The 26903-nt window shown below is 44.8% G+C and overlaps 1 protein-coding gene across 22 annotated transcripts in view; it reads left to right on the top strand.

Moving 5' to 3' along the window:
* The window catches only part of kif1aa (kinesin family member 1Aa), a 374456-nt gene that overhangs the window by 127387 nt on the left and 220166 nt on the right, over window positions 1-26903 (top strand). For all 22 annotated transcript variants that reach the window (XM_087993839.1, XM_087993838.1, XM_087993837.1 and 19 more), the window contains exons 3-4: window positions 18564-18640; window positions 19986-20165. In XM_087993839.1, coding sequence (XP_087849965.1) covers window positions 18564-18640; window positions 19986-20165 — 257 coding nt within the window. The remainder of the gene's footprint in view (window positions 1-18563; window positions 18641-19985; window positions 20166-26903) is intronic.

Here is a 26903-nt window from a genome sequence, read left to right as displayed (position 1 = left end):
TTTTTCCTCTCCTGACGTCCCCAACAGTACCCTTCCACCGACACTCTCATTCGTTTGGCCGAACTGGTCCTCACCCTTAACAATTTCTCCTTCGAATCCTCCCACTTCCTCCAGACCAAAGGGGTATGGGCCTCAGCTAAGCCTGTCTCTTTGTTGGCTACGTAGAACAGTTGATCTTCCGTAATTACATCGGCACCACTCCCCACCTCTTCCTCCGCTACATTGATGACTGCATTGGTGCCACCTCATGCTCCCGCGAGGAGGTTGAGCAATTCATCAACTTCACCAACACATTCCACCCTGACCTTAAATTTACCTGGACCATCTCTGACACCTCCCTCCCCTTCCTGGAGACCTCTCCATCTCCATTAATGACAACCGACTTGACACTGACATTTTTTACAAACCCACCAACTCCCACAGCTACCTGGATTACACCTCTTCCCACCCTACCTCTTGCAAAAATGCCATCCCGTATTCCCAATTCCTCCGCCTTCGCCGTATCTGCTCACAGGAGGACCAGTTCCATCACAGAACACACCAGATGGCCTCCTTCTTTAGAGACTGCAATTTCCCTTCCCACGTGGTTAAAGATGCCCTCCAACGCATCTCGTCCACATCCCACACCTCTGCCCTCAGACCCCATCCCTCCAACTGTAACAAGGACAGAACGCCCCGGTGCTCACCTTCCACCCCACCAACCTTCACATAAATCAAATCATCCACCGACATTTCCGCACCTCCAAAAAGACCCCACCACCAGGGATATATATTTCCTTCCCCACCCCTTTCCGCCTTCCGCAAAGACCATTTCCTCCCTGACTACCTGGTCAGGTCCACGCCCCCCTTCCATCCTGGCACCTTCCCCTGCCACCGCAGGAACTGCAAAACCTGCGCCCACACCTCCTCCCTCACCTCCATCCAAAGCCCTAAAGGAGCCTTCCACATCCATCAAAGTTTTACCTGCACATCCACTAATATCATTTATTGCATCCGTTGCTCCTCTACATTAGGGAGACTGGACGCCTCCTAGCAGAGGGCTTTAGGGAATGTCTCCGGGACACCCGCACCAATCAACCACACCGCCCTGTGGCCCAACATTTCAACTCCCCCTCCCACTCTGCAGAGGACATGGAGGTCATGGGCCTCCTTCACCGCTGCTCCCTCACCACCAGACGCCTGGAGGAAGAATGCCTCATCTTCCGCCTCGGAACACTTCAACCCAGGGCATCAATGTGGACTTCAACAGTTTCCTCATTTCCCCTTTCCCCACCTCACCCTAGTTCCAACTTCCAGCTTAGCACTGTTCCCATGACTTGTCCTACCTGCCTATCTTCTTTTCCACCTATCCACTCCACCCTCATCCCTGACCTATCACCTTCATCCCCTCCCCCACTCACCCATTGTACTCTATGTTACTTTCTCCCCACCCCCACCCTCCTCTCACTTATCTCTCCACGCTTCAGGCTTTCTGCCTTTATTCCTGATGAAGGGCTTTTGCCCGAAACGTCGATTTTGCTGCTCCTCGGATGCTGCCTGAACTCCAAAATCTGGTTTCCAGCATCTGCAGTCATTGTTTTTACCTTTTTATCCTAAACCAACCTAGTCCCACTTGCCAGCATTGGCCCATATCCCTCTAAACCCTTCACCCCCACCTCCATCCACCAACTGTACTCTTCGCTACCTTTTCCACAGCCCCAATTCCCTCTCATTTATCTCTCCACCCCGGAGACTCCCAGCCTCATTCCTGATGAAGAGTTTATGCCCGAAACATCGATTTTCCTGCTACTCGGATGCTGCCCGACCTGCTGTGCTTTTCCAGCACCACTCTAATCTTGACCCATTTCTATTCATATGCCCATCCAGATGCCTTTTAAATGTTGCAATTCTAGCCACCTTCACTATTTCTTCTGGCAGCTTGTTCCTTGCATACACCACCCTCTGTGTGAAAACATTGCTCATCAGGTCCATTTTAAATCTTTCCCATCTCATCTTAAACCTATACCCTCTACTTAAGGACTTCCCAACCTTGGTAAAAAGCCCTTGACTATAGATCCTATCTGTGCCCTTCATAATTTTGTAAACCTGAAAAGGTCATCCCTCTGCCTCAGATGTTCCAGGGAAAGTAGCCCCAGCCTCTCCCTATAGCTCAAACCCTCCAAGCCTGGCAATATCCTTGTAAATCTTTTCTGAACCCCTTTCAAGTTTCACATCCTACAGCAGAGAGACAAGAATTGAATGCAATATTCTAGAAGTGGTCTCATCAATGTCCTGTACATCCACAACAAGACCTCTCAACTGCTGTACTCAATGCTGACCGATGAAGGCAAGTGTACCAAATGCCTTCTTCACCAGCCTGCCTACCTGCAACTCCACTTGCAAGGAACTATGCACTTGCACCCCCAGGTGTCTCTGTGTTCAGTAACACTCCACAAAACCCTACCAGAAACTGTATGAGTCCTGCCCTGATTTGCCTTACCAAAATGCAACACCACACATTTATCTAAACTCCATCTACCACTTCTGACGCATTAGCCCATCTGATCAGTGTCTCATTGTACTCTGAGATAGTCTTCATCACTGTCCACTACACCACCAATTTTGGTGTGAAACTTACAAACCATGCCTCCTATATTCACATCCAAATCATTTATATAAAGTTGCAGAAAGAAGTGGACCCAGCACCGATCCTTGCAAAATACTGTTAGTCACAGGCGTCTTGTCTGAAAAACAACCCTCTCCCACCCCCCTATGTTTCCTACCTTCAAGCCAATTTTGTTTCCAATTGGCTAGTTGTCCCTGGATTCCATGTGATCTCATCTCACTAACCAGTCTACTGTGTGGAACCGCGTTGAATGCCTCACTGAAGTCCATATAGAAAATGTCTGCCCTTCTGCCTTCATCAATCTTCTTTGTCACTTCTTCAAAAACTTCAGTCAAGTTAGTGAGACACAATTTCCCATGCACAAAGCCATGTTGGCCATCCCTAATCAGTCCTTGCCTGTTGTTGTGCAGCTTTGGTCTGGTGGAAAGCTGTATGTGAGGTGTGGTGAGTGTAAAGCTGTCCTGGTCCTTCTAGGTACCAACTGCATGGGGTTATCAGCATCCCAGCATCAAATTAAAATTCAGAGCCACAAAGATAGCAATCTCAAAAGATTATGACTCGCGTGAAATGGTGTAGGTTGCAAAATATACGGAGAGGTAAATGCCTAGCTCATAGATTAGTATCTGAGAAATGGATTCCAATTCATGGTATTCTGGAGAAGGAGAGAAATGTTCCACTGAAGAAGGATTCGTTAGAACTGTCCTAAGATCATTGTCCAGACGAATCCTATTGAAACATTCATCTATATGTCTCCAGCTAAGGGCCCTTGTGACGAGGTGACTGTTTCTCTACCTCTATGCCTGTAGACCCCAATTCAAATCCTACTTTCTCCACAGGAGTGTATTAATGTCTCTGAACAGGTTAATTCTAGAAAGAAAACCTTCCAAAACAAAAAAAAGATAGGGCTACAACTGAATTTGAGGGTGGGTTCAATTCAAAGAAAGACAAAATGTAATGAGGCAAGCGATAATCAAAGAGTGACAGGAAAGGACAAGAAATAGAAGCAGATAAATATAGCAGCAATGACAACCAGGATAACAAATAATAGTTAAAAAGTCAAACCTGAAGTCTCCATATTTGAAGCATACAGCATTTGTAAGATAATAGTTAAGTTTATGGCTCAAAACAAAATGTGTGTTGGTGACTTAATATCTATTCAGAGAGCTGTGTTTGCAGTGTGACCTGAGCTGGGGACTTGCTGTATAAGGTTAGTCTACATAATGGAAAAATTGACAAACAATCAAAGAGGTGGGTTGTGTTATTGCTAGAGAAGTGTGGACCTCAGGATTGACATGAGTTTAATAAAACATGCAGCAGAATAAGTGTAACAGCAAATAAGAAATAACAAAAGGAAAAGATAATAATCAGCAGTCTTCCTCAACATCAGGCAGAGTATTTATCAGGAGAACGAAGGTGAGGCTTTCTTTTTATTTTTATTATGCTGGGCCCAGCATTGCTGACCTGCCCCTAGTCGCTTTCTTGAGGAGCTGCCCCCCTGAACTGCTGCAGTCCTTCTTTCTTGATCTTAAAATGCCGTAACACATTAGCATGCTCCACATGAGTCTCACTATCGATTGGAGTATAAAAGTAGTAAAATCTCACTGCAGTCATATAGGCCCTCGGTGAGGCTACACCTTGAGTATTATGCACAGTTCTCCTTTCCTAAGGAGTGGTATTATTGCCCAAGAGCAAATGCTCACTTAACAGGCATGTAATGACAGAGAGCTGCATATGAAGACATTGAGCAACCAGGCCCATATTCCCCAGAGAAAGTGAGGACTGCAGATGCTGAATAGTGAAAGTCGAAAAGTGTGGTGCTAGAAAAGCACAGCAGGTCAGGCAGCATCCAAGCAGCAGGTGAGTTTACGTTTCAGGCATAAGCCCTTCATCAGTTTTTCTCCTGAGGGGCTTATGCCTAAAATGCCTACGTTTCCGCTCTTTGGGTGCTGCCTGACCTGCTGTACTTTGCTGTACACTTCCAGACTCCATATTCCCCGGAGTTTACAAAAATGAGTGGTGATCAAATAGACATGCATAAAATGGAGTCATAGAGATGTGTAGCATGGAAACAGACCCTTCGGTCCAATTCATCCATGCTGACCAGCAATCCTAACCTAATCTAGTTCCATTTGCCAGCGCTTGGTCCATATCCCTCTAAACCCTTCCTATTCATATCCCCATCCAGATGCCTCTTAAATGTTGTAATTGTACCACTTTCCACCTCTTCCTCTGGCAGTTCATGCACCACCCTCTGTGTGAAAAAGTTGCTCCTTAGGACCCTTTTGTATCTATCCCCTCTCACTTTTAACCTATGCCTCTAGTTTTGGACTCCCCCACCCCAGGAAAAAAACTTTGGCTATTCACCCTCATCTCTGCCCCACATGATTTTATAAACTTCCATAAGGTCACCCCTCGGCCTCTGATGTTCTAGGGAAAACAGCCCTAGCCTATTCAGCCTCTCCCTATCGCTCAATTTTTGGCAAAATCCTTGGAAATCTTTTCAGAATTCTCTCAGGTTTCACACCCTCCTTCCAGTAGATGGGAGACCTGAATTGCGCACAATATTCCAAAAACATCCTAACCAATGTCCTGTACAGCCGCAACATGATCCCCAGACTCCTATACTCAATGCACTGACCAATGATGGCAAGCATACTAAATGCCTTCTTTGCTATCCTGTCTACCTACAACTCTACTTTCAAGGAACTGTAATTGCAAAGTTTTTTTGTTCAGCAACACTCCCCAGGATCTTACCATTAAGTGCATAAGTTCTGCCCTGATTTGCCTTTCCAAAATGCAGCGCCTCACATTTATCTAAATTATCTGTCACTCCTCAGCCCACCGACCCATCTGATCATAGTTGTGTTGTAGAGTGAGTTAACCTTCTTCGTCGTCAACTGCACACCCAATTTTGGTGTCATCTGCAAACTTACGAACTATACCTCCTATGTTCACATCCAAATCATTTATATAAATAATGAAAAACAGTGGACCCAGCACTGATCCTTGTGGCATTCCACTGGTCACAGGCCTCCAATCTGAAAAGCAGCCCTCCACCACCACCCCCTGTCTTCTACCTTCGAGCCAGTTCTATATCCAAATGGCTAGTTCTCCCTGTATTCTGTGTGATCTAACTTTGCTAGCCAGTCTTACCTTGTCAAAACTGGAAATGTGTTGCTGGAAAGGCGCAGCAGGTCAGGCAGCATCCAGGGAACAGGAGAATCAACGTTTCGGGCATAAGCCTGAAAGAAGGGCTTATGCCCGAAACGTTGATTCTCCTGTTCCCTGGATGCTGCCTGACCTGCTGCGCCTTTCCAGCAACACATTTCCAGCTCTGATCTCCAGCATCTGCAGACCTCACTCTTACCTTGTCAAAAGCCTTACTGATTTCCAGATAAATCACATCCACTCCTCTGCCCTCATCAATCCTCTTTGCTATTTCTTCAAGTCAGTAAGACATGATTTCCCACACACAAAGCCATGTTGACTATCCCTAATCAGTCCTTGCCTTTCCAGATACATGTAAATCCTGTCCCTCAGGATCCCTCCAGCAACTTGCCCACCACTGATATCAGGCTCGCTGGTGTATAGTTCCCTGGCTTTTCCTTGCCACCTTTCTTAAATAGTGTCCTTAAGGCATTTGACAAGGTAGATGTTGAGAAAATGTTTTCCCTGACTGAGGGAATCTAGAAGCTGAGATTATGGTTTCAGAATGAAGAATTGGTAAGTTTCTTCATACAAAGGGTTGTGAATCTTTTGAATTCCAGAGAGTTCTCCTAAAGAGCTGTGGCTGCTTAGCTATTGGGAATAATAAAAAAAGGATGATCAATCTCTGAGTATGAATGAAATTACTGTGTGAGGTGCTGTAGTTTGGAAACGCAAATCAGAGCAGGACTTATATACTTAATGATAAGGTCCTGGGGAATGTTGCCGAACAAAGAGACCTTGTAGTTCAGGTTCATAGTTCCTTGAAAGTAGAGTTGCAGATAGACAGGAGAGTGAAGAAGGTGTTTGGTATGTTTGCCTTTACTGGTCAGTGCATTGAGAATCGGAGTTGGGAAGTCATGTTGTGGCTGTACAGGACATTGGTTCGGCAACTTTTGGAATACTGGTCTCCCTGCTAAAGGAAAGATGATGTGAAACTTGAAAGGGTTCAGAAAAGATTTACAAGCATGTTGCTAGGATTGGAGGGGTTAAGCTAAAGGGAATTGGTTGAATGGGCTGTGGCTATTTTCCCTAGAGTGTTGGAGGCTGAGCGGTGATCTTATAGAGGTTTATAAAATCATAGAACATAGAACAATACAACGCAAAACAGGCCCTTTGACCCTCGATGTTGCGCCGATGTGAACTATTCTCAGCTTGTCCCTCTTTCATGAGGGACATGGATAGGGTGAATAGACAAGGTCCTTTTCCCAGGGTGAGCGAGTCCAGAACTGGAGGGCATAGGTTTAAGGTGAGAGGGGTAAGATTTAAAAGGGACCTAAAGGACAACTTTTTCACTCAGCAGGTGATGCGTTAATGGAATGAACTGCCAGAGGAAGAGGTAGAGACTGGTACAGTTACAACATTTAAAAGGCATCTGGATGAATATATGAATAGGAAGACTTGAGAGGGATATGGGCCAAATGCTGGCAAATGGGAATAGATTAATGTAAGATATCTGGTCGGCATGGACAAGTTGGACCGAAGGGTCTGTTTCCATGCTGTACATCTCTATGATTCTCTGGCTCGATGCTGTTGTGACTAGATCCTGAACAAGGCTCCCATTTCCTTATGATTCTAGAAGGGATCCCCCAAATCATTAAGCTCCCAGGTGAGGAATGTTAAGTTGGCTCCTCTTCCTTATTTATCGCTTCCCTAAGTTGGTAGCAGCAAGGTTCATTTAAAAAGAATCCCTTCCCTTGCGGAATCCTTTCTCCAAGACCAAATTGAGATTTGAAAAGGAGCCAATTAAACTGGGCTTTCTGGCGTTAACAAAAACAAAATTGAGATTATTAGTGACTTACCAAAAGAAGAAGCAATAACAAGGCACACATAGACACTTATTACGAATAAGGGGTGAGTTCCAAAAAAAGGTGAAAATGTACTGATCATTCATGATGTGTAGGTATTGGAACATTCATGGTTGAAGGGTTGATTTCATGTATGTAGTGAAATGTTGATACCTGAACAGTTGACTTTTAGACCCTGAACTTATTTGCAGGTTGATTGAATATTTTTTGACCTTGCTCCTTTTAACAGAGGCAGGCTGGCAGCACTCAGAGAGAGAAGAAGGGTCTGAAGAAGGATCACTGGATCTGAAACATTAACTCTGCTTTCACTCCATCAAAATTGCCAGACCTGCTAAATTTCTCCAGCAATATCTGATTTTGTCTCAGTGAGAGAATGTTGTTCTTCTCTCTTTAACTGCAGTGCAGGGGTGTTTAATGGCTGTTCAAAAACCGTGACATCCACAGTCTACACACCTGTAGGTCAGGCCACTGACACTTACAGACAAGGGTTAATGTTCACTTTGAACCCTGTTTTATTGTGTATCACTGGAAGGGTAAAATACAAACTGACCTGCAGGGGGATTGCTCCCCGCTGAGAAGATGTAGGTGTTCGGCCTCTCATTATTTTGTCATCAATAGTCTTTCTGTTTGATATTTCATGTGACATTTCATGTGCCATACAGGATTCCACCAGTCACTCGGTTTACATGCAATCATTTGTTTGGTTGTAACCATTCTCCTTTTGAAAAGAACTCATTGGAATTACACTTTTGATATGTCTAGACATGATCTGGATGTATGATCCATCATCATGACAAGGAAGAATGGTGCATGAAAGTGGGGTTACAGAAGAAGATGGATGGTCTTGTTGAATTAGAGTGCAAGAAATAGCATATTTCAGCTCTTACTTATATGGTCTCTCAGTGGTTAGCACTGCTGCCTCACAATGCCAGGGACCTGGATTCAATTCCACTCTCGGGTGGTTATTTGTGTGGAATTTGCACATAACCCCCCCCCCCCCCCCCCCCCCCAAATCTACATTGGTTTACAACGGGTGCTACTGTTTCCTCCCACAGTTGAAAGATGTGCAGGTTAGGTGGATTGGACATGGTAAAGGCAGGGTTACAGGGAAAGGGAAGGATGTGGGGTGGGTGGGGGGGGGTGTTGGACCTGGGTGGGACCCTCTTTGGAGGGTCAGTGTAGGCTCGATGGGCTGAATGGCTTGCTTCCACATTGTAGGGATTCTGTGATGTTTCTTATATTCCTGAGAATCGAAAGGTACCAGTCAGTATAAAAATCTCTCTGGGAGAGAAGAGTTTGGCAAGTAGGCTGTTCCTAAGAATTTTTTTTAAAAATCATTCCGGTCAGGAACACGACATGTGAGCTCTGTTACTTATTTTTCCGTGTTTTGTTCTTCACGATTTGAATGCCTGATTTTCCTGTTTGAACGCCTCACATGAAATGGGCAGACAGCCAGGCCCTAGCATTGTAAATTATTGATCTGCTGATGGAAGTTTCTTCCATCTGCTGTCGCCATGGTGACCGGCTGTCATCTAACAGCTGGCAATGTGACACGGTCTTAATGAGAGCAGACAGGCTGCAGGGTGATCAATCTTGAAGGAATAAGGAACAAAGAAAGATGATGGAAACAGAGAGGGGGAGGCAGAGACAGAGTTGAAGTGAGGGGGAGAGACATAGAAAGAAGGAACAGAGAGAAGCAAGAGAGAGAGAGAGAGGTGACTGTGGACAGAATAATGGAAACAGAGAGAGAGGGAGAATGGCAGAGAATGAAACTGAGAAAGGATTTCAGAGAAAGAGAGAGATACTGATGAGGACATTGGGAACGAAGCTGTCAATTGTCGTAAAAGGCCACTTAGTTTACTACCATCCTTTTGGGAAGGGAAACTGCCATCTTTATCTGGTCTGGCCTATATGTGACTCCACAGCCACAAAAATGTGAATGACTCCTAACTGCACCCTGGGCAATTAAGCTTGGGCAATAAATGTTGGCCTAGCCAGTGACACCTGCAACCTGTGAATGAATTGTTTTTAAAAATTACCCAGAATTGGAATATTGCCCAAAATTTAAACAAGGCCTGCAGATGATTTAAATGTAGGGGATGTTTGGATGTATTTGCCCGCAGGGAGGGTAAATGCTAACTTGTAATGCTTGGGCTAATTGTTCTAGCTCTGTGTTGGAATGTAATCCTACATAATGACAGTGAAAACGCAGATTGATTGAGAGGGTAGAACCTATTCATGGGGTTTGAATGGGCCATGTGTAAAATGATGGAGACGATCTAATCAAAAGTTAGAACGCTTTAAATGCAGACTGACAGATACTCAGAAGTGAGCTAAAGGATGGAATCAAATCAAGGGATCGTTCTTTTCTCAGAAGGAAAAAAAACGGTAAAACTGGGAAATAAGACATACTTGTCTTAGATGTTTCAAAATGTAGTCCAGCATTTCCCATTATTGCTGAATTTTCACTAGTTCATCTCTCTGGGTTATTAGTTAATTGATACTTAAGGTAAGGCCTTGAATGGTGCAGATGACATAAGACAGAAAAACTATATCTTATCCAAGGTAGGTCTAAACCCTTGATAAGTTAACCATGCATTTAATATCTTGCTCACTGTAGTTTGTTCCTCTTGAGTTTCTATGTTTTATTTTATGACAGAGATTGTCATGTTTGTCGCCATGATATTATCGAAGAGCAATTTGGAATTGTGACCCAATCGCTGCATGTTTCAAGAATGGACTAGATAGCTGAACATAGGGTTGAAGTGATATGGTATCAAGAGGGGTAAATGTGATTGGATGTATTTGCCTGAAGAGAGGGTAAATGCTAACATGTTATGTTTGAGCTAATTGTTCTAGCTCTGTGTTGGAATGCAATCCAACATAATGACAGTGAAAACGCTTTGAAAGTGCATCATGGTTGTACATCCATTGGGATATCTGAGGCCATAAGTGATGTAATTGAAAATTCATATAATCTTTTATTTTATATTGGACAGCTGTTGACTAGTAGCTCTAACCAGGAGTTAATGACAGAATTGACAAAGCATATCGATATCAGAAAGGATTATTATTTTACGATTCTAAAGAACATTGCCTGCCCTGTATCCTGGTGATTATTTCCTGTTTTTCTCTTAATTGAGCTAAATCAATACAAATTCACGCAGACGGGACTGCCTCATGTTATTGACAGTAAGCATAGACAAGCTGTGGAGAATCATAATGTGGAATCCCATCCTGATCTCTCATAACCACTACAGCAGGAGTCCCTAGGTTCACAGCAGAGACCTTTACCTACCCTCAGACAGCAATGTTCCTTAGCTCTGCCCATTAAAGGTGACTCACTTCAGTGTAAAGTGGGGTGTGATCTGGTTGAACTGTATAGTTTGATATCATGCCTTCTGGTACACTCAGCCTGAGGGGTGAGGCGAGGCCCCAGCTGTTCTCTGAATGATGAACACTATCCGGAAGGGTAAGGTCATTCGATTGACACATGAGAAATAGTGGTTGTCAGTTTGATAATGTATCAGCAAAGATATATTTGTGACTTTACCTCTGATCCTTAGCTCAATCTTCCTGTTCAGTACACTGACTTTCCCGTCAACTTCCCTGTGTTACTTACATCCTTGACGACAAGAACATTAGTTCTCGTGACTTGGTCTTCTCCTCGGCCTATCATCACCAATGCATCTCCTGGTTGATGCAGGTGGCTGTGTTGGACCCAATCATCACCAATCCATCTCCTGGTTGATGCAGGTGGCTGTGTTGATTGCCTTGTGGGTGGATGTGATTTAGTTTCAATTGATTTTATTAATGGGCTCCGAGAAACCCCTCCCATTAGCAAACCTGGATTGTGTCCAGGCATCTGAAACAAAGGGATACCACCAGGAAGACTTAAATAGGAGGTATCACCAATGGGATCCGTTAAAGAGGAGTGCACTAGAACTAGGAGCAACTCAGTGATGGACAGTCAGCACCTTGACACGTAATGTACAGTGTATGTGTGAGCTGTGGGACCCCACAACAGAGCAACTTCATCACCATGAGCCCTGAAGGAGATAGCACTACTGTCAGGAGCCCCCTTAAAAAGATATTATGACCAGAAGGGGAGGGTGATCAGCTCCCCTCTTTTTAAGGGGGCTCCTCATCCGGTCACAATCATTTTAAAAAAAAATCCTTTTAGGATCTCACATCTATTGTACTTAATTAACCATGAGACCATAAGACATAGGAGCAGAAATTAGGCCATTCAGCCCATCGAGTCTGCTCTGCTATTCAAACATGGCTGATAAGTTTCTCAGCCCCATTCTCCCAATTTCTCTATGTAACCCTTGATCCCCTTCATACTCAAGAAGCCATGTATCTCAGTTTTAAATGTACTTAATGACCTGGCACCCACAGCCTCCTGTGGCAATGAATTCCATAGATTCCCCACTCTCTGGCTGAAGGAGTTTCTCTTTATCTCCACTCAAAACTGTCTTCCCTTTACTCTAAGGATATGCCCTTGGGTCCTAGACTGTCCTACCAATAGGAACATTTTCCCAACATCCACTCTGTCCAGGCCACTCAGTTATCCGTACATTTCAATTAGATTCCCCACTCATCCTTCTAAATTCCATCAAGTATAAACCAGATCAAAATTCGAGTCAGTTCCCAGATTTGAGTGATAGAGAATGCAGTTTTATTATCTACAAGAATATATGCATAAAGATGTACTGAGAGAAGTGGGATAATGCAACTCTAAGACTTCAACACAACATGTATAATAGTTTAAACTTTTTGGCAATCCGTGAGTTCCGAGGTGAAACCTGAGTCCCACCTGCTCAGCAGTTATCCCATTTGCTCAAGACTAGCAAAGCTTGTAATCTTGATTTCACAGCAAACGGTATTTTTACCCAAGTTGCTTTTTCACTGGCTACTGGCTTTTAGGGGTTGAGAGAGAGAGAGAGAGAGAGACAGACAGACAGACAGGCAGGCAGAGGGCATATCTTCCATTTCATGTTTATAATTCCATTTTTCTTGCTTTATTGCAACAGGCAGCCCTTGATATAGTTTCATTTGTATATTCCCAAGTCTGTACCTTGTCTTTCCAAGCCAGTTATCTGGCAGTCGAGCAAGCTGCTCCATTTCCCAATCTATGAAGCTGTCAGCTGAGTGTGAGTGAAACAAGAGATACAAGCTTCTCGATGCCTCTTGATGCAAATGGCAGTGCAGCCAGTTTTGTACACAATATATGGGTTGCCCAGGCTTGTCACATGTTTACATCCACCAATCCACCATTTTGGGTAAGTAATATCCTTTTTAAACCTAATTCTGGTGCCTGGAAGTCTCAGGTGTTAAAGACAAATGGTGAAAATTGAATATTAATTGTCTATTTTTGCTATGATCTGCACAAAGGAAACAAAATACACGGAGCCTCAAAACTGATGCTTTATCATTAGGATCCTTTCAAGAAATTGTACCCAAGGCCTGCAGCACACACAGGGCGATGTTGGCCCTCCAAGATGGTTCCAATTTGGCCAAGCCCCAGATTCCAAGTTGAGTTAACTGATCTGACTATAAGCAGCAGAAATCCTGCTATTAATTTGATTTGATTTATTATTGTCGCATGTACCTAGGTACAGTTAAAACTTTTCTTTTGCATGCAGTACAAGCAGATCAGACTATATAAAGTGCAGTAGGAGTAATAGAACAGAGGAATACAATGTTACAACTGCAGAGAAGGTGCACAAAGAGTGAGATCAACATTAAATTTTAAATTTGAGAGGTCCACTCAGCTGCCTAATAACAGTGGGAAAGAAGCTGTTCTTGAATCTATTGGTCCATGTGATTAAGCTTTTGTATCTTCTATCCAATGGAAGAGTTTGGAAGAAATTATAACTGGGCTGAGAGGGGTCTTTGATTATGTTGGCTGTCTTTCTGAGGCAGCGGGAAGTATAGATTCAGTCATTGGATGAAAGGCTGGCTTGCATGATTTACTGAGCTGTATTCACAACTCTCTGCAATTTCTTATGGTATGTTAGTGCTAAGGAGAGGTGAAACCATTTAGGGCTGCCCCACTTGATGACTGATTATTCATCAATGGTCATACTCCTACCTCAGGGCCAGCAGGTTGTGGGTTCAAGCCCAACTCCAGAGCCTGACACTTCACTTGAAGGAATCTGTACAGAGTCAAGGACCCAACTGCCCTCTCAGATGCATGCGACCCTGACTCCACAACCACCTGCTGAAGGAGCAGCACTACAAAAGCTAGTGCTTCCCATTAAACCTGTTGGACTATAACCTGGTGTTGTGTGATTCTTCCTGAGGATGTGAAGGTGCCATTTCTATTCTAATACACCAGGCAGTGAACTGTCCTGTAGGTCAAATAGTCCAGCAATGCTCACAAACTAGAAAGATATTGATGGGCCGAATAGCCTGCTTGCACACTGCTGGGATTCTATGATACTATGATGATTCCATGATATAAAGGCTGGCTCACTGGGGGAGGTAATGACTTAATAGCAGAGGTGCAGTGAAAATGACTAGCAGGCAGTGGGGGGGAATAAAATTATACTGAGCTTGCGTTGTCTCAGGGAACAGTATTGCACTGAATCATTACGGGTTTTTCCCCTTCAGTTTTCCTCTCTACCTCAACCCTAACCTCAACCTTCAACCATGGTGATTCTCAAGGGAATGGGGCGTTCCACAACCTACAGTCAACCTTAGAAAGCTCACGCAGCACCTTTGGGATTTTCTAAAGACATTTATCTCAATTCTCCAAAGAAACAGAATGCTCATAGGCACCTGTCTCACTGTTTATTTAACAGGCCAAACTGATACGTCATCTCACAATTTCAGCTTCACACTTTAACCTGATAATTTTCCCATCGCTCCTTGTTTATAGGTTTTTTTGAGTATTATTACTCTCCTTTGACCAGGCATACAGATGAACCCAATCCCTAAAGAGTGGTACTTATCCAGGTAGTTAAATAGGTTTCTTACAACTCGCAGGCACGTCAAACAGTAAATCTCCTTTCTCGATTACGCCAACCAATGGATCTGTCTCACTGTCCTTTTGAGATTCTCCCTTGTCTTTGAAGCAGCAGACAGTACTGTAAGTCACAACAGTGAAACCAATACATTAAAAGTGAATGAACAGGAGCAATAACATAACATGTAGACAAAAATAATGACAGTTCAGCATAACTATTCCCTTGATGAATAACTTCACCATTTTTGTACTACAATAGATTTTAATGAACTTTTGCCCTTTGCTATTTTCATCAACTTGGGTTAGTTGACCCTGGAACTTTTAAACTGATCCATACTCAATGATTACGACAGAAGGCAGCTTTGAAAATCCCAGATAAGCTCACGGAATTGAATAAAAGCAGCAACAAGCAACAAGAGATTAGGAAAGCTGCCAGTCAGTTTCAGCTCACCTTGCTGCTGTGGGATCTAACTTTGCAGATTGTCTGCTGCATTTCCTACGTTTCAATAGTGCCCTGGGACATCCTGCGGTCATGACATGTGTGATACAATGCAAGGTTTATTTTTAATATTTCCATATCTGAACCGCAATCTATTGTTTAAATTTGAATGGTTTGTCTCCTGTCTAGTAACACCCCAACAATGGCCAACTAATTATCGTACAATGAGTGTGAGAATTCAAAATGGTAGATCAATTCTCTGAGTGAAATTTGTTTTGAATTTTCTATGTGCCAAGGTGGGATTTAAGAGGACAAATACTAAGCTGAGGGGTGATGCTGGAACAGTTGGAGTGTAACTGAGTGAGGGATCCAGAACCTTTGGCAGCTGGTGGAATTTCAATTTAATTAATAAAACCTGGGATCAAAAGTTAACATCAGTAATGATGATCCTGAGATAGTCACTGTTGTAAAATGTTGCTTACCTGTTCTGGCCTATGTGTGATTCCAAACTCGCAGCAATGTGGTTGACTCTTAATTGTCCTTAGAAACTGCCAAACAAACCACACAGTTCAAGGGCAACTAGGAATGGGCAACAAACGCTGGCCATGCCAGTGTTGCCCACATTAAAGAATAAACAAAAAGAAAAGTCTTTTTACCAAGATACTCCACACCCCCTCTCACAGCTGTGACAAGTTCCTCAGGATGCTACTTGTCCAGGTCCTCCTTGTATGACTGAGCTTTGGTTTGATCACAAAGACGCTTAGACCACTGAGGAGATGGTAGTGAGGCAGCTGTCCCTAGCATTCAGGAATGGCTGGAGAGAGGAGAAGCCACCCAAGGGTAGGAGACACAAGGTAAAGCCTACCCAGAATAAGAAAGAATGGCACCATGTGTCTTATAATGCAAGGAACTTGACTTTTATTTCCATTTAAGTCAGGAGCTAAACCAGTGTCTTTAATCATCTTCCATGCTTGCAGTTTCCATGGAAACCATTAGATTTTGCCGTCACCAGCAGTGATTTTTAATAGAACCACGATTGCATTCAAAATCCAAGATTATCATCATCCTCCAGACACATGCCAATCAGTAACCTTAGCACGTACCTCTTAGCCGAAGTTAAATTCATATCCTGTAACTAATCACCTCAAATTTCAGGATACAGTGAATAGGATTACTTACTGATGATGCAAAGCCCCGGTATGGTTAATTGTAATCAATCAATTGCTGTGATCCTAATTCAGACCACCACCCTGTTTGCCCTCACTGGTGATTGATAACTTCTCAGTGTTAGCGTGTAAGTGCATGTGAGAGAAAGGTTATTTAGGAAGGCTATTCAATGCCTTATGGATTAAATAATATATTCTAATTTCATTCAAAAAAACTACACTTTAGAATGATAGACACTTAAAAAAGCTGCATCATATTCTTAAGGCAGCTTGCAGAGCTATTAGTGCCTGTCTGAAACCTACTCAAACGGACAATCTATACCTGTTTGCTGGTATTAGATTCCCTACGGTATGGAAACAGGCCCTTCGGCCCAACCAGTCCACACCGACCCCCTGAAGAGTAACCCACCCAGACCCATTTTCTTCTGACTAATTGACCTAACACTATGGGGCAATTTAGCATGGCCACTTCACCAGATCTGCACATCTTTGGACTGTGGGAGGAAACCAGAGCACCCAGAGGATACCCACGCAGACACGGGGAGAATGTGCAAACTCCACACAGACAGTTACCCGAGGCTGGAATTGAACCTGGGACCCTGGTGTTGTGAGGCAGCAGTGCTAAGCCACCCCTTCATTCATTCAGCATAAAGAGACAAGTTATATCAGGGTGGAAAGGTCAAAGTAGGCCAGCAGTCTCCCTGTCTTCAAACCAGAACCAGCATCAGAGTTTCAAGTCAAAGGGGCAGTGTCTTATGTAAGTTCCAGCCCCTACACAGTAACCCCTATTGCTGCTGCTTTATTGATTGGTCATAATATGCTGATTTTGGCATAAAACTCTTCAGAGACCTAAGGGAATCATTCACATCAGGACCCACTGAAGCATGGCCTTCCAGAACCAGGGGAGCACGGTCAAAGGATACAGACAAGGCCATTTTGGATTGAGATGAGGAGAAAGATCTCCTCACGGAGAGTGGTGAGCCTGTGGAATTCTCTGCCACAGAAAGTGGCTGAGGTCAAAATATTGAGTGACTTCACGAAGGAGTTAGGCATAATTCTTTGGGCTAAAACGACAAAAAGGTAGAGGAGGAAGCAGAACAGGATACTGAGTTGGATGATCAGCCATGATCACCTTGGATGACGGAGAAAATCCAAGGGAAGAATGGCCTACCTTTCCTATTTCCTAAGTTTACCTGACTAAACCACCCAAGACCGATGTCAGTCACTGAAAAGCTCTGATGTAGAAATGGGGATGTTGCCAAACACAGGGTGTCTATTGTGGCTGTAGAGAGGTGCCCAGGTTCTCAGTTACCAGAACAGACCTTCAACTCTTGTCCTGCATTTTGCTCAACACAGGAACAAGGGACCAGATGAGAAAGATAGATCCTTTCTACTGTGTTGCAAACTGCAGTTGAAGATACCTTTTGAAATATGCTCAAAATGATCTAGAATGTCTCATGAGCAATGAATTGACTCTCATGTTTATTCAGTGTTGTCATGGATGCAGTCATGACACGCAACAAGATCCGTCAGGTATCCACAAGCCAACTCTTCTCCTGGTTTCCTTATGGAATTGATGTTTCAGGATGAATGTTAGCCAGGGCACCAGGAGTGTCCTTCTTCAAAAAGTGGTATTACTGGATTAGGGTGAAGATCTTTTGGAAGCTTTCTCATAGAAGTGATACCCCATCTTGAACATAGACATTTTTACCAGCAAAGTGCACGAGGAAGGAAATGATTTCAGTATATGATGTTGACAGAGATATGTAAATGTGCATTTATTTACTTTGTAATTATATTACTCAACAGATTATGCTTGACCAGGCATGATCACTAGCCATTTGGTTTGACCTTTCTATCTGATAGCTATAAACACTGCCCATTCCATTTCCCAGACTGCTGCTCTAAACCTTTCTCTATTTTTCTAACCAACCTGTTCAGAGGCATTATTACACACCTCTGGAGCAGTGGGACTTGAAGTCCCAGTCCAATGGTAGGGACAGTACCACTGTGCCACAAGAGGGCCCTTAAATGTCCAATTGAAAGGGTAGACAGGAGCCTCAGTTTAACAACTTCTCTGTAATAACTGCACCTCCCTTCTGGAGTACCAGACTGAACCAAATGGGACTTGGAATTTTCTGCATCAGAGGCAAGAATAGAAAATGAGCCACGGCTGAAGCCTTCAGCACCAATCCTCTTTGGACACTTTTATTTCCAAAATGTCACCTCCTGTTTGTGAAATGCCTCGATGTTTGTCTTGCTCCTTTTATTGTGATTAGATGAGGTGGAAATTGTTTGAATGTTGCACTGACACAACCTTCCCTTTGTTTGTCTCTCTCTCTCTCTCTCTCTCTCTGTTCTCTTGCAGCAATCGTTAATCCAAAGCAGCCCAAGGAGGCCCCGAAAAGTTTCAACTTTGACTATTCCTACTGGTCCCACACCACGGTATGTAGCCCACTCAGACTTTAGTATGAGGAACAGAGGGGAGGGAGTATGCAGAGATAGTGCAGTCCAGTCCCTGCGATGCCCACTTTTCCCAAAATGCTTTGAGGCAGGACCCAAACTACCACCAAATCAAACTAAACAATGGACAAATTATAATCCATGCCCCCCAGCAATCCAGCTATTCAGTTTTTAAAAATGTTCAAATCCTGCCATGGCAGAAAGTGGAATTTGAATTCAATAAAAATATAGAATTAAGAGCCTGCTGATGACCATAAAACCATTGCCAACTGTGGGGATAATCTCATCTGGTTCACTAATGTCGTTTCGGGAAGGAAATTGCCATCCTTACCTGGTCTGGTCTACATGTAACTCCAGGCCCCCAGCATTATGGTTGATTCTTAACTGCCCTCTGGGAAATTGGGGATGGGCAATAAATGCTGGGTAAGCCAGTGATGCCCTTGTCCCATGAATGAATAAAACAGAAGAAGGGAAGGGTAAAGAAAGAGGGAAAGGGGATTAAATTAAATGGGGGGGAAATGAATGCATTCCACCTCTTGCAGTGTCCACTTTGTCTGAATGCCTCGAGGGTGTTGGTGGGCATCACATGCTCCCTTTCCAAGGACACCCAGATCTGGGCACCGCCACAGAGAAGAGGCAGGCAGTCAGGAACTACAACCCCCAACACATTCCGCTGCCTGGACCTGCTCATAAGGACCCAACTCCTGATATTTTCTAATTGATCTGTTCAGAGACACTCTGATATATCTCTCGAGTAAGCAGGACTTGAACCCAGGCCTCTTGGCCCAGAAGTAGGGACACAACCACTGAGCCATAAGAACCCAGCTCTGATACAATGAACTGCTCTCCTGCTGCTCTGGTTGCCATTAAAAGGAACTGACATTTCTAATACTGACAGTAACTCGAGCTGAACCTATCATCAGGCAATTGATTGATTTGTCAGCGTATATATAATCCATACTGTATCAACTGAATGCTTATAAATCCTGAGTTTGTTTGACAGGGCAGTGTAAAGACACTTTACTCTCTACCCGACATGTGCTGTGACTGACCTAGAAGTGTTTATTCTGTTGAGTTTTATGTCCTCTTTGTTAATGATTGATTTTCCGAAGGACCCTCTGTATTGATTGTTACACAAAGTAGCAGTCCATCCCCTTGCACAAATGAACCTCCAATTTTAGAGGCTGCCTTTGATGTCATTATCGTGGGGTTTAGAAAGGAATGTGGTGCACTTGGGGCTGGTGGACGTGAGGAAATTGAGACAGAGTTAATGATGGAGGAGGCTGAGATGTATCCTAACCATGACCATTTGCTGCCTTCATCCCAGCCGGCCGACATCAACTATGCCTCCCAGCAGCAGGTGTACCGGGACATTGGGGAAGAGATGCTGGAACATGCCTTCGAAGGATACAACGTCTGCATCTTTGCCTATGGACAGACTGGGGCAGGGAAGTCCTATACCATGATGGGCAAACAGGAGAAGGAGCAGCAGGGAATTATCCCACAGGTAAAACCTAGGGCTCTGCTCATGGAGGCTGCCCACCTGTGGCACTGTCATCACCATCCGCCAGCATGGTTTTCAATGCTCACTGATAAAAGCATCATCTCCCCTCTCCTGTTAGGGTAGGATAAGGCTCTGCAAACACTGCTTCCCCCTGTACAGGCTGTGTTCCCCCCGTACAGGTTGTGTTCCCACAGTACAGGATGTGCTCCCCCCATACAGGCTGTGTTCCCACAGTACAGGCTGTGTTCCCCCCGTACAGGCTGTGTTTCCCTCGTACAGGCTGTGTTTCCCTCGTACAGGCTGTGTTCCCCCCCCCGTACAGGCTGTGTTCCCCCCCCCGTACAGGCTGTGTTCCCCCCCCCGTACAGGCTGTGTTCCCCCCCCGTACAGGCTGTGTTCCCCCTGGACAGGCTGTGTTCCCCCCGGACAGGCTGTGTTCCCCCCCATGCAGGCTGTGTTCCCCAGTACAGGCTGTGCTTCCGCCATACAGGCTGTGTTCCCACAGTACAGGCTGTGTTCCCAGAGTACAGGCTGTGTTCCCTCCGTGTTCCTAAGTATAGTGTGTATACTCACTGTGTCCCCAGTACAGGCCGTGTACTCACTGTGTCCCCAGTGCAGGCCGTGTACTCACTGTATCTCCCAGTGCAGGGCGTGTATTCACTGTGTCCCCCAGTACAGGACGTGTACTCAATGTGTTCCCAAGTATAATTTGTATACTCACTGTGCTCCCCAGTACAGGCCGTGTACTCACTGTGTCCCCAGTGCAGGCCGTGTACTCACTGTGTTCCCCAGTATAGGACATGTACTCACTGTATCCCACAGTCCAGGGCGTGTACTCACTGTGTCCCCCAGTACAGGCCATGTACTCACTGTATCCCCCAGTACAGGCCATGTACTCACTGTATCCCCCAGTACAGGCCGTGTACTCACTGTGTTCCCAGTCCAGGTCATGTACTCACTGTGTCCCCAGTACAGGCCGTGTACTCACTGTGCTCCCAAGTATAGTGCGTGTACTCACTGTGCTTCCCAGTACAAGCCGTGTACTCACTGTGTTCCCAGTACAGGCGGTGTGCTCACTGTGTCCCTCAGTACAAGGCGTGTACTCACTGTGTCCCCCAGTACAGGCCGTGTACTCACTGTATCCCACAGTACAGGACGTGTACTCACTGTGCTCCCCAGTACATGGCGTGTACTCACTGTGTCCCCCAGTATAGGCCGTGTACTCACTGTATCCCCCAGTACAGGGCTTGTACTCACTGTGTCCCCCAGTACAGCCCGTGTACTCACTGTATCCCCCAGTACAGGAAGTGTACTTGCTGTGTCCCCAGTACAGGAAGTGTACTCGCTGTGTCCCCAGTACAGGGCATGTACTCGCTGTATCCCCAGTATAGGTCATGTACTCACTGTGTTCCCAGTACAGGGCGTGTACTCAGTGTATCCCCCAGTACAGGCCGTGTACTCAGTGTATCCCCCAGTACAGGGCATGTACTCACTGTATCCCCCAGTACATGGCGTGTACTCACTGTATCCCAAGTACAAGCCGTGTACTGACTGTGTCCCCCAGGCCAAGGCGTGTACTCATTGTGCTCCCCAGCACAGGTCATGTACTCACAGTGCTCCCCAGTACAGGCCATGTACTCACTGTGCTCCCACGTATAGTGTGTGTACTCACTGTGCTCCCCAGTACAGTCCGTGTACTCACTGTGTCCCCAGTACAGTCCGTGTACTCACTGTGTCTCCAGTACAGGCCGTGTACTCACTGTGTCCCCCATACAGGACATGTCCTCACTGTATCCCACAGTAGAGGGCGTGTACTCACTGTCTCCCCAGTACAGGCCATGTACTCATTGTATCCCCCAGTACAGGCTGTGTACTCACTGTGCTCCCAAGTATAGTGTGTGTACTCACTGTGCTCCCCAGTACAGGCTTTCTATTCACTGTATCCCCAAGTACAGGGCGTGTACCCGCTGTGTCCCCAGTACAGGGTGTATACTCACTGTATCCCCAGTACAGGTCAGGTACTCACTGTGTCCCCCCACTACTGGCCGAGTACTCACTGTGTCCCTCAGTACAGGCCGTTTACTCGCTGTATCCCCCAGTACAGGACGTGTACTCACTATGCTCCTCAGTACAGGGTGTGTACTCACTGTATCCCCAGTACAGGTCAGGTACTCACTGTGTCCCCCACTACTGGCTGAGTATGCACTGTGTCCCTCAGTAGAGCCCATGTACTCACTGTATCCCCCAGTACAGGACATGTACTCACTGTATCCGCAGTACAGGGTGTGTACTCACTATGCTTACCAGTACAGGGCGTGTACTCACTATGTCCACCAGTACAAGGCGTGGACTCACTGTGTCCCCAGTACAGGCCGTATACTCTCTGTGTTCCCCAGTAGAGCCCATGTACTCACTGTCTTCCCAGTACAGGCTGTGTACTCACTGTGTCCCCCCTGTACAGCCCATGTACTCACTGTGTTCCCAGTAAAGTGTGTGTACTCACTGTGTTCCCAGTACAGGCCGTGTCCTCACTGTGTTCCCAGTAGAGCCCATGTACTCACTGTGTTCCCATTACAGGCTGTGTACTCACTGTATCCCCAGTACAGGCCTCACTGTGTCCCTCAGTACAGGGCGTGTACTCACTGTGCTCCCCAGTCACACCGTGTACTCATTGTCCCCCCAGTACAGATCGTGTACACACTGTCCCCCCAGTACAGATCATGTACTCACTGTCCCCCCAATACAGGCTGTTGTACTCACTGTGCCCTCTAGTCTAGTGTGTAATGTTAACCAGTCTATAATTTTGAGCCTTTGCTCCATGGTTTCATTGGATGCCGGGCTGATTCAAATGAGTCTGCCCATTCTGATGGCAATCTCATTGATATGATGAACAGTCTAACTGTGAGATACTATTTGTTAACATGAACCCGGGCTTGCTTCTTTCTGATGTAGTGCTGCTTTTGTAATTGGTAACTGGTTTGGTGTGATTCCCCCGGGACAAGCAAATTTCTTTGGTGAACTCTGAATTGGGAAGCACATTGGCACCACCTGGTGTTGCTGTCGAGTGCTGCCACATTAAAAGCAGCTCTCACCTCAGGATCCGAACAGAATATGTGAAAATCCCACAGGACTTGTAGCCAGCTCTGCAAGACGAGCCGTGACCACCGACAATGCTGCCCTGCAACCTACTACCTGGACATAGTTTCATAGTAATAGAAGCAGGAATGGGCCACTTGGCCCATCGAGCCTGCTCTGTCATTCATTAAGGTCATGGCTGATCTATCCATTCTTCTAAATTCTACTGAGTACAGTCCCAGGTGGCTCAGCCTTTCCTCATAGGCTAACCCCCTCATCTCCGGAATCAACCTGGTGAACTTCCTCTGCACCACCTCCAAAGCCAGTATATCCTTCCTCAAGTAAGGAGACCAGAACTGTGCCCAATACTCCAGCTGTGGCCTTAGCAACAACTTATACAATTGCAGCAGAACCTCCCTGCTCTTAAATTGAATCTCTCACACAATGAAATCCAATATTCCACTTGCCTTCCTGATTACCTGTTGCACCTGCAAATCAACATTTAGTGATTCATGTACGAGCACTCCTAAGTCCCTCTGCATAACAGCATGTTGCAATCTTTCTCCACTTAAATTATATTCTGACCTACTATTGTTATTTCCAAAGTGGATGACCTCACATTTATCAACATTGTACTCCATCAGCCAGACCCTTGCTCACTCACTTAACCTCTCTACATCTCTCTGCAGATCCTCTACATCCTCTGCACAGTTTGTCTTTCCACTCAATTTAGTGTCATCAGCAAACTGGGATATGTTACACTTGGTCTCCTCTTCCAAATAATTTATATATTTATATATCACGAACAGTTGTGGTCCCAACACTGACCCCTGTGGCACCCCGTTCACCACTGATCTCCAACCAGAGAAACATCCATTTATCCCAACTCTCTGCTTTCTATTGGTTAATTTGTCCTCTATCCAGGCTAGTAGATTCCCTGCAACCCCATACATTCTTATGGATGAGTCTTTTATGCCTTACCTAACACCTTACCTAACACCTTCTAGAAATCCAAGTATACCACGTCCACCTGTTCCCCTCCATCCACCAGGTTTGTTACATCATTAAAGATCTCCAGTAAATTTGTCAAACACAACCTTCCCTTCCTGAATCCATGCTGCATCTGCCTGATGGAATGCTTTCCATCCAGATGTCTCGCTTTTTCTTCTGTAATGGTAGCCTCCTGCCTTTTGCCTGCACCCTGTTTTAAACAGTGGCGTGACATTCGCTGTCTTCCAATTCACTGGGGCCTGCCCAAAGTCCAGTGATTTTGGTAAATCACTACTAATGCATTGATTATAACTTCTACCATTTCTTTCAGCACCCTTGGGATGCATTTCATCAGGACCAGGGGACTTAACTAGCTTTGGACCCTCAAGTTTCCTCAACATTACCCCTTTGGTGATAACAATTGAATGGAGATCCTCACCTCCCATTGTATCCTTAACATCATTCTTTGGCATATTAGACACATCTTCCACTGCAAAGACACAAAAGAGTTATTCAAGGCGTCGGCCATTTCAGCATTACCCAATATTAATTTCCCTTTCTCATCATGCAAGGGACCTATGTCCAGTTTAGCCACCGTTTTCCTTTTATATATTTATAAAAAACTTTTTCTAGTTTTTATATTCTGTGTCAGTTTACATTCATAATCTATCTTTCTTTATTGCTTGCTTTGTGGTTCTTCTTTGCTTTTTTAAAGATTCCTCCATCTTCCTGTTTCCCACTATTCTTGGCTATTTTGTAAGCATGAGCTTTTAATTGCGTGCCTTCCTTTATTTCCTTGGTTATTCAAGGCTGGCTCTTCCTACCCTTGCTATCGTTGTTTTTGACCAGAACCTACTTTTCTTGAGCACTGTGAAAGATCTCTATGAAAGTGCTCCACTGTTCTTCCAACTGTTCCACCATATAACTTGTGTTCCCAGTCTAATTTAGCCTACGCTTTGCTCAACATTATAGTCACCCTTGTTTATGCATGACACCCTGGTTTTAGATAATACTATTTCACCCTCCATTTGTATCTGGAATACGATCATACTGTGATCACTCTTTCTGAGAGGATCCTTAACTAAGAGATCTTTAATTTTCCCTCTCTCGTTACACAGGACCAGATCTAAGATTGCATGCTCCCTTATAATTCGGTAAAATGCTTTTCAAGAAAGTTATCATGGATGAGTTCTATGAACTTCTCTTCAAGACTGCCCCTACCGAATTGATTCGGCCAATCAATGTGCATGTTAAAGTCCCTCATGATTACTGCCATTGCATTCTTACATGTGTCATTTTTCTTGATTGATCGCCTGTGTCACTGTAGCATTATTATTGGGTGGCCTATAGACTACTCCCACCAGTGACCTCTTCTCCATACTTCCCCTTGGGTGACCTCTACCCAAATGGATTCAACATTTTGCTCCTTAGATCCTATATTGTCTCAACCTTAAATAAGACCGCGGTCCACCTCCCTTACCTTCTTGCCTATCCTTCCTAATTACCTGAGACACTTGGATATTTAATTCCCAGTCATCACCACCCTGCAACCACATTTCTGTAATGGCAACTAATCATACCTCTTTGTACTGATTTGCATAACAAGTTCATTGACTTTGTTTTGAATACTACGGGCATTCAGGTAAAGTGCCCTTATATTCATTGTCCTTTGGAATCTAGCAACCTACCCATCTTTTGCAAATGATCTGTTGCCCAATTTTACTTTTTTTCTTTTCTAACTTTTGCTCTGGTCTCTGCATTGCTTCCTTCTGCCTTTCTGCCTGGACTCCCATCCTCTTGCCATTTTAGTCTACCCTTCCTCACAGTCTCTCTGCTCATTGCAGCTACCTTTACATCAACTGCTGCATCTTCTGACCTGACTTTCTGGTTCCCAATTCCCCTGCCAACCTGGTTTAAAACTTCCCCAACAGCTCTAGCAAACCTGTCCACAAGGATATTGGTCCCATTGAGTTCAGGTGTGCCCGTTCCTTTTTTACTGGTCATACCTCCCCCAGAGTTTGTCCACATTGCAAATTACTCAAACCTTAAACTTCCACTTTAAATACAGACCACTGTTGCATCTCCCTTAAAACCTGCTTCCTTTCCCATTCCCATGCCTGTGATTGTGTAAGAACCCATAAAATGTAGTTCATTCCCTGAAGAGATTGTCAAAGGTGTATAATGTCAGAATGTTGTGGTATAATTATGTACCTTTAGATTTGCAAAAAATCACCAAGTCAATTTGAATCTGAAACACCAGGCGTGCAGGTGTGAACTGCTTGTGGGTGAAAACAAACCAGGTTTCAGATAATGGAGATTATTTTACCCAGCATGCATTGCAGCAGAGAAACTCCACTATCTTTGGGAATAAGTGGTTGCACAGCTCTACCCAGAGGTAGAGGACTTTCGCTGCTCCTGTGGATACTGGATAAAAAGCTCCCCATTCCACAAAAAAACATGGAATGCACTGAACCAAACTGTTCTTCTTGCAAGATGGGATACAGTCACCAGATTGCAGCATTTACTTGCAGATCTTTGAATCAATATCATGCCACTGTGTAGCCTTCCCCATTATGTGATGACAGCCAAGCGCTCTCAGTGAAGAGCTGTAACTGTTTGGCTCTATGTGTGTGTGTGTGTGTGTCTGTGTCTGTGTGTGTATGTGTATGTGTGGGA

Source organism: Chiloscyllium plagiosum, unplaced genomic scaffold (assembly GCF_037043375.1).
Source record: "Chiloscyllium plagiosum isolate Xiang-an unplaced genomic scaffold, Cpla_swu_hap1 HiC_scaffold_13, whole genome shotgun sequence".
In the NCBI taxonomy this organism is placed as follows: domain Eukaryota; kingdom Metazoa; phylum Chordata; class Chondrichthyes; order Orectolobiformes; family Hemiscylliidae; genus Chiloscyllium; species Chiloscyllium plagiosum.
Note: the sequence above shows the minus strand (reverse complement) of the source record. Positions and strands in the feature narration are given on the sequence as shown.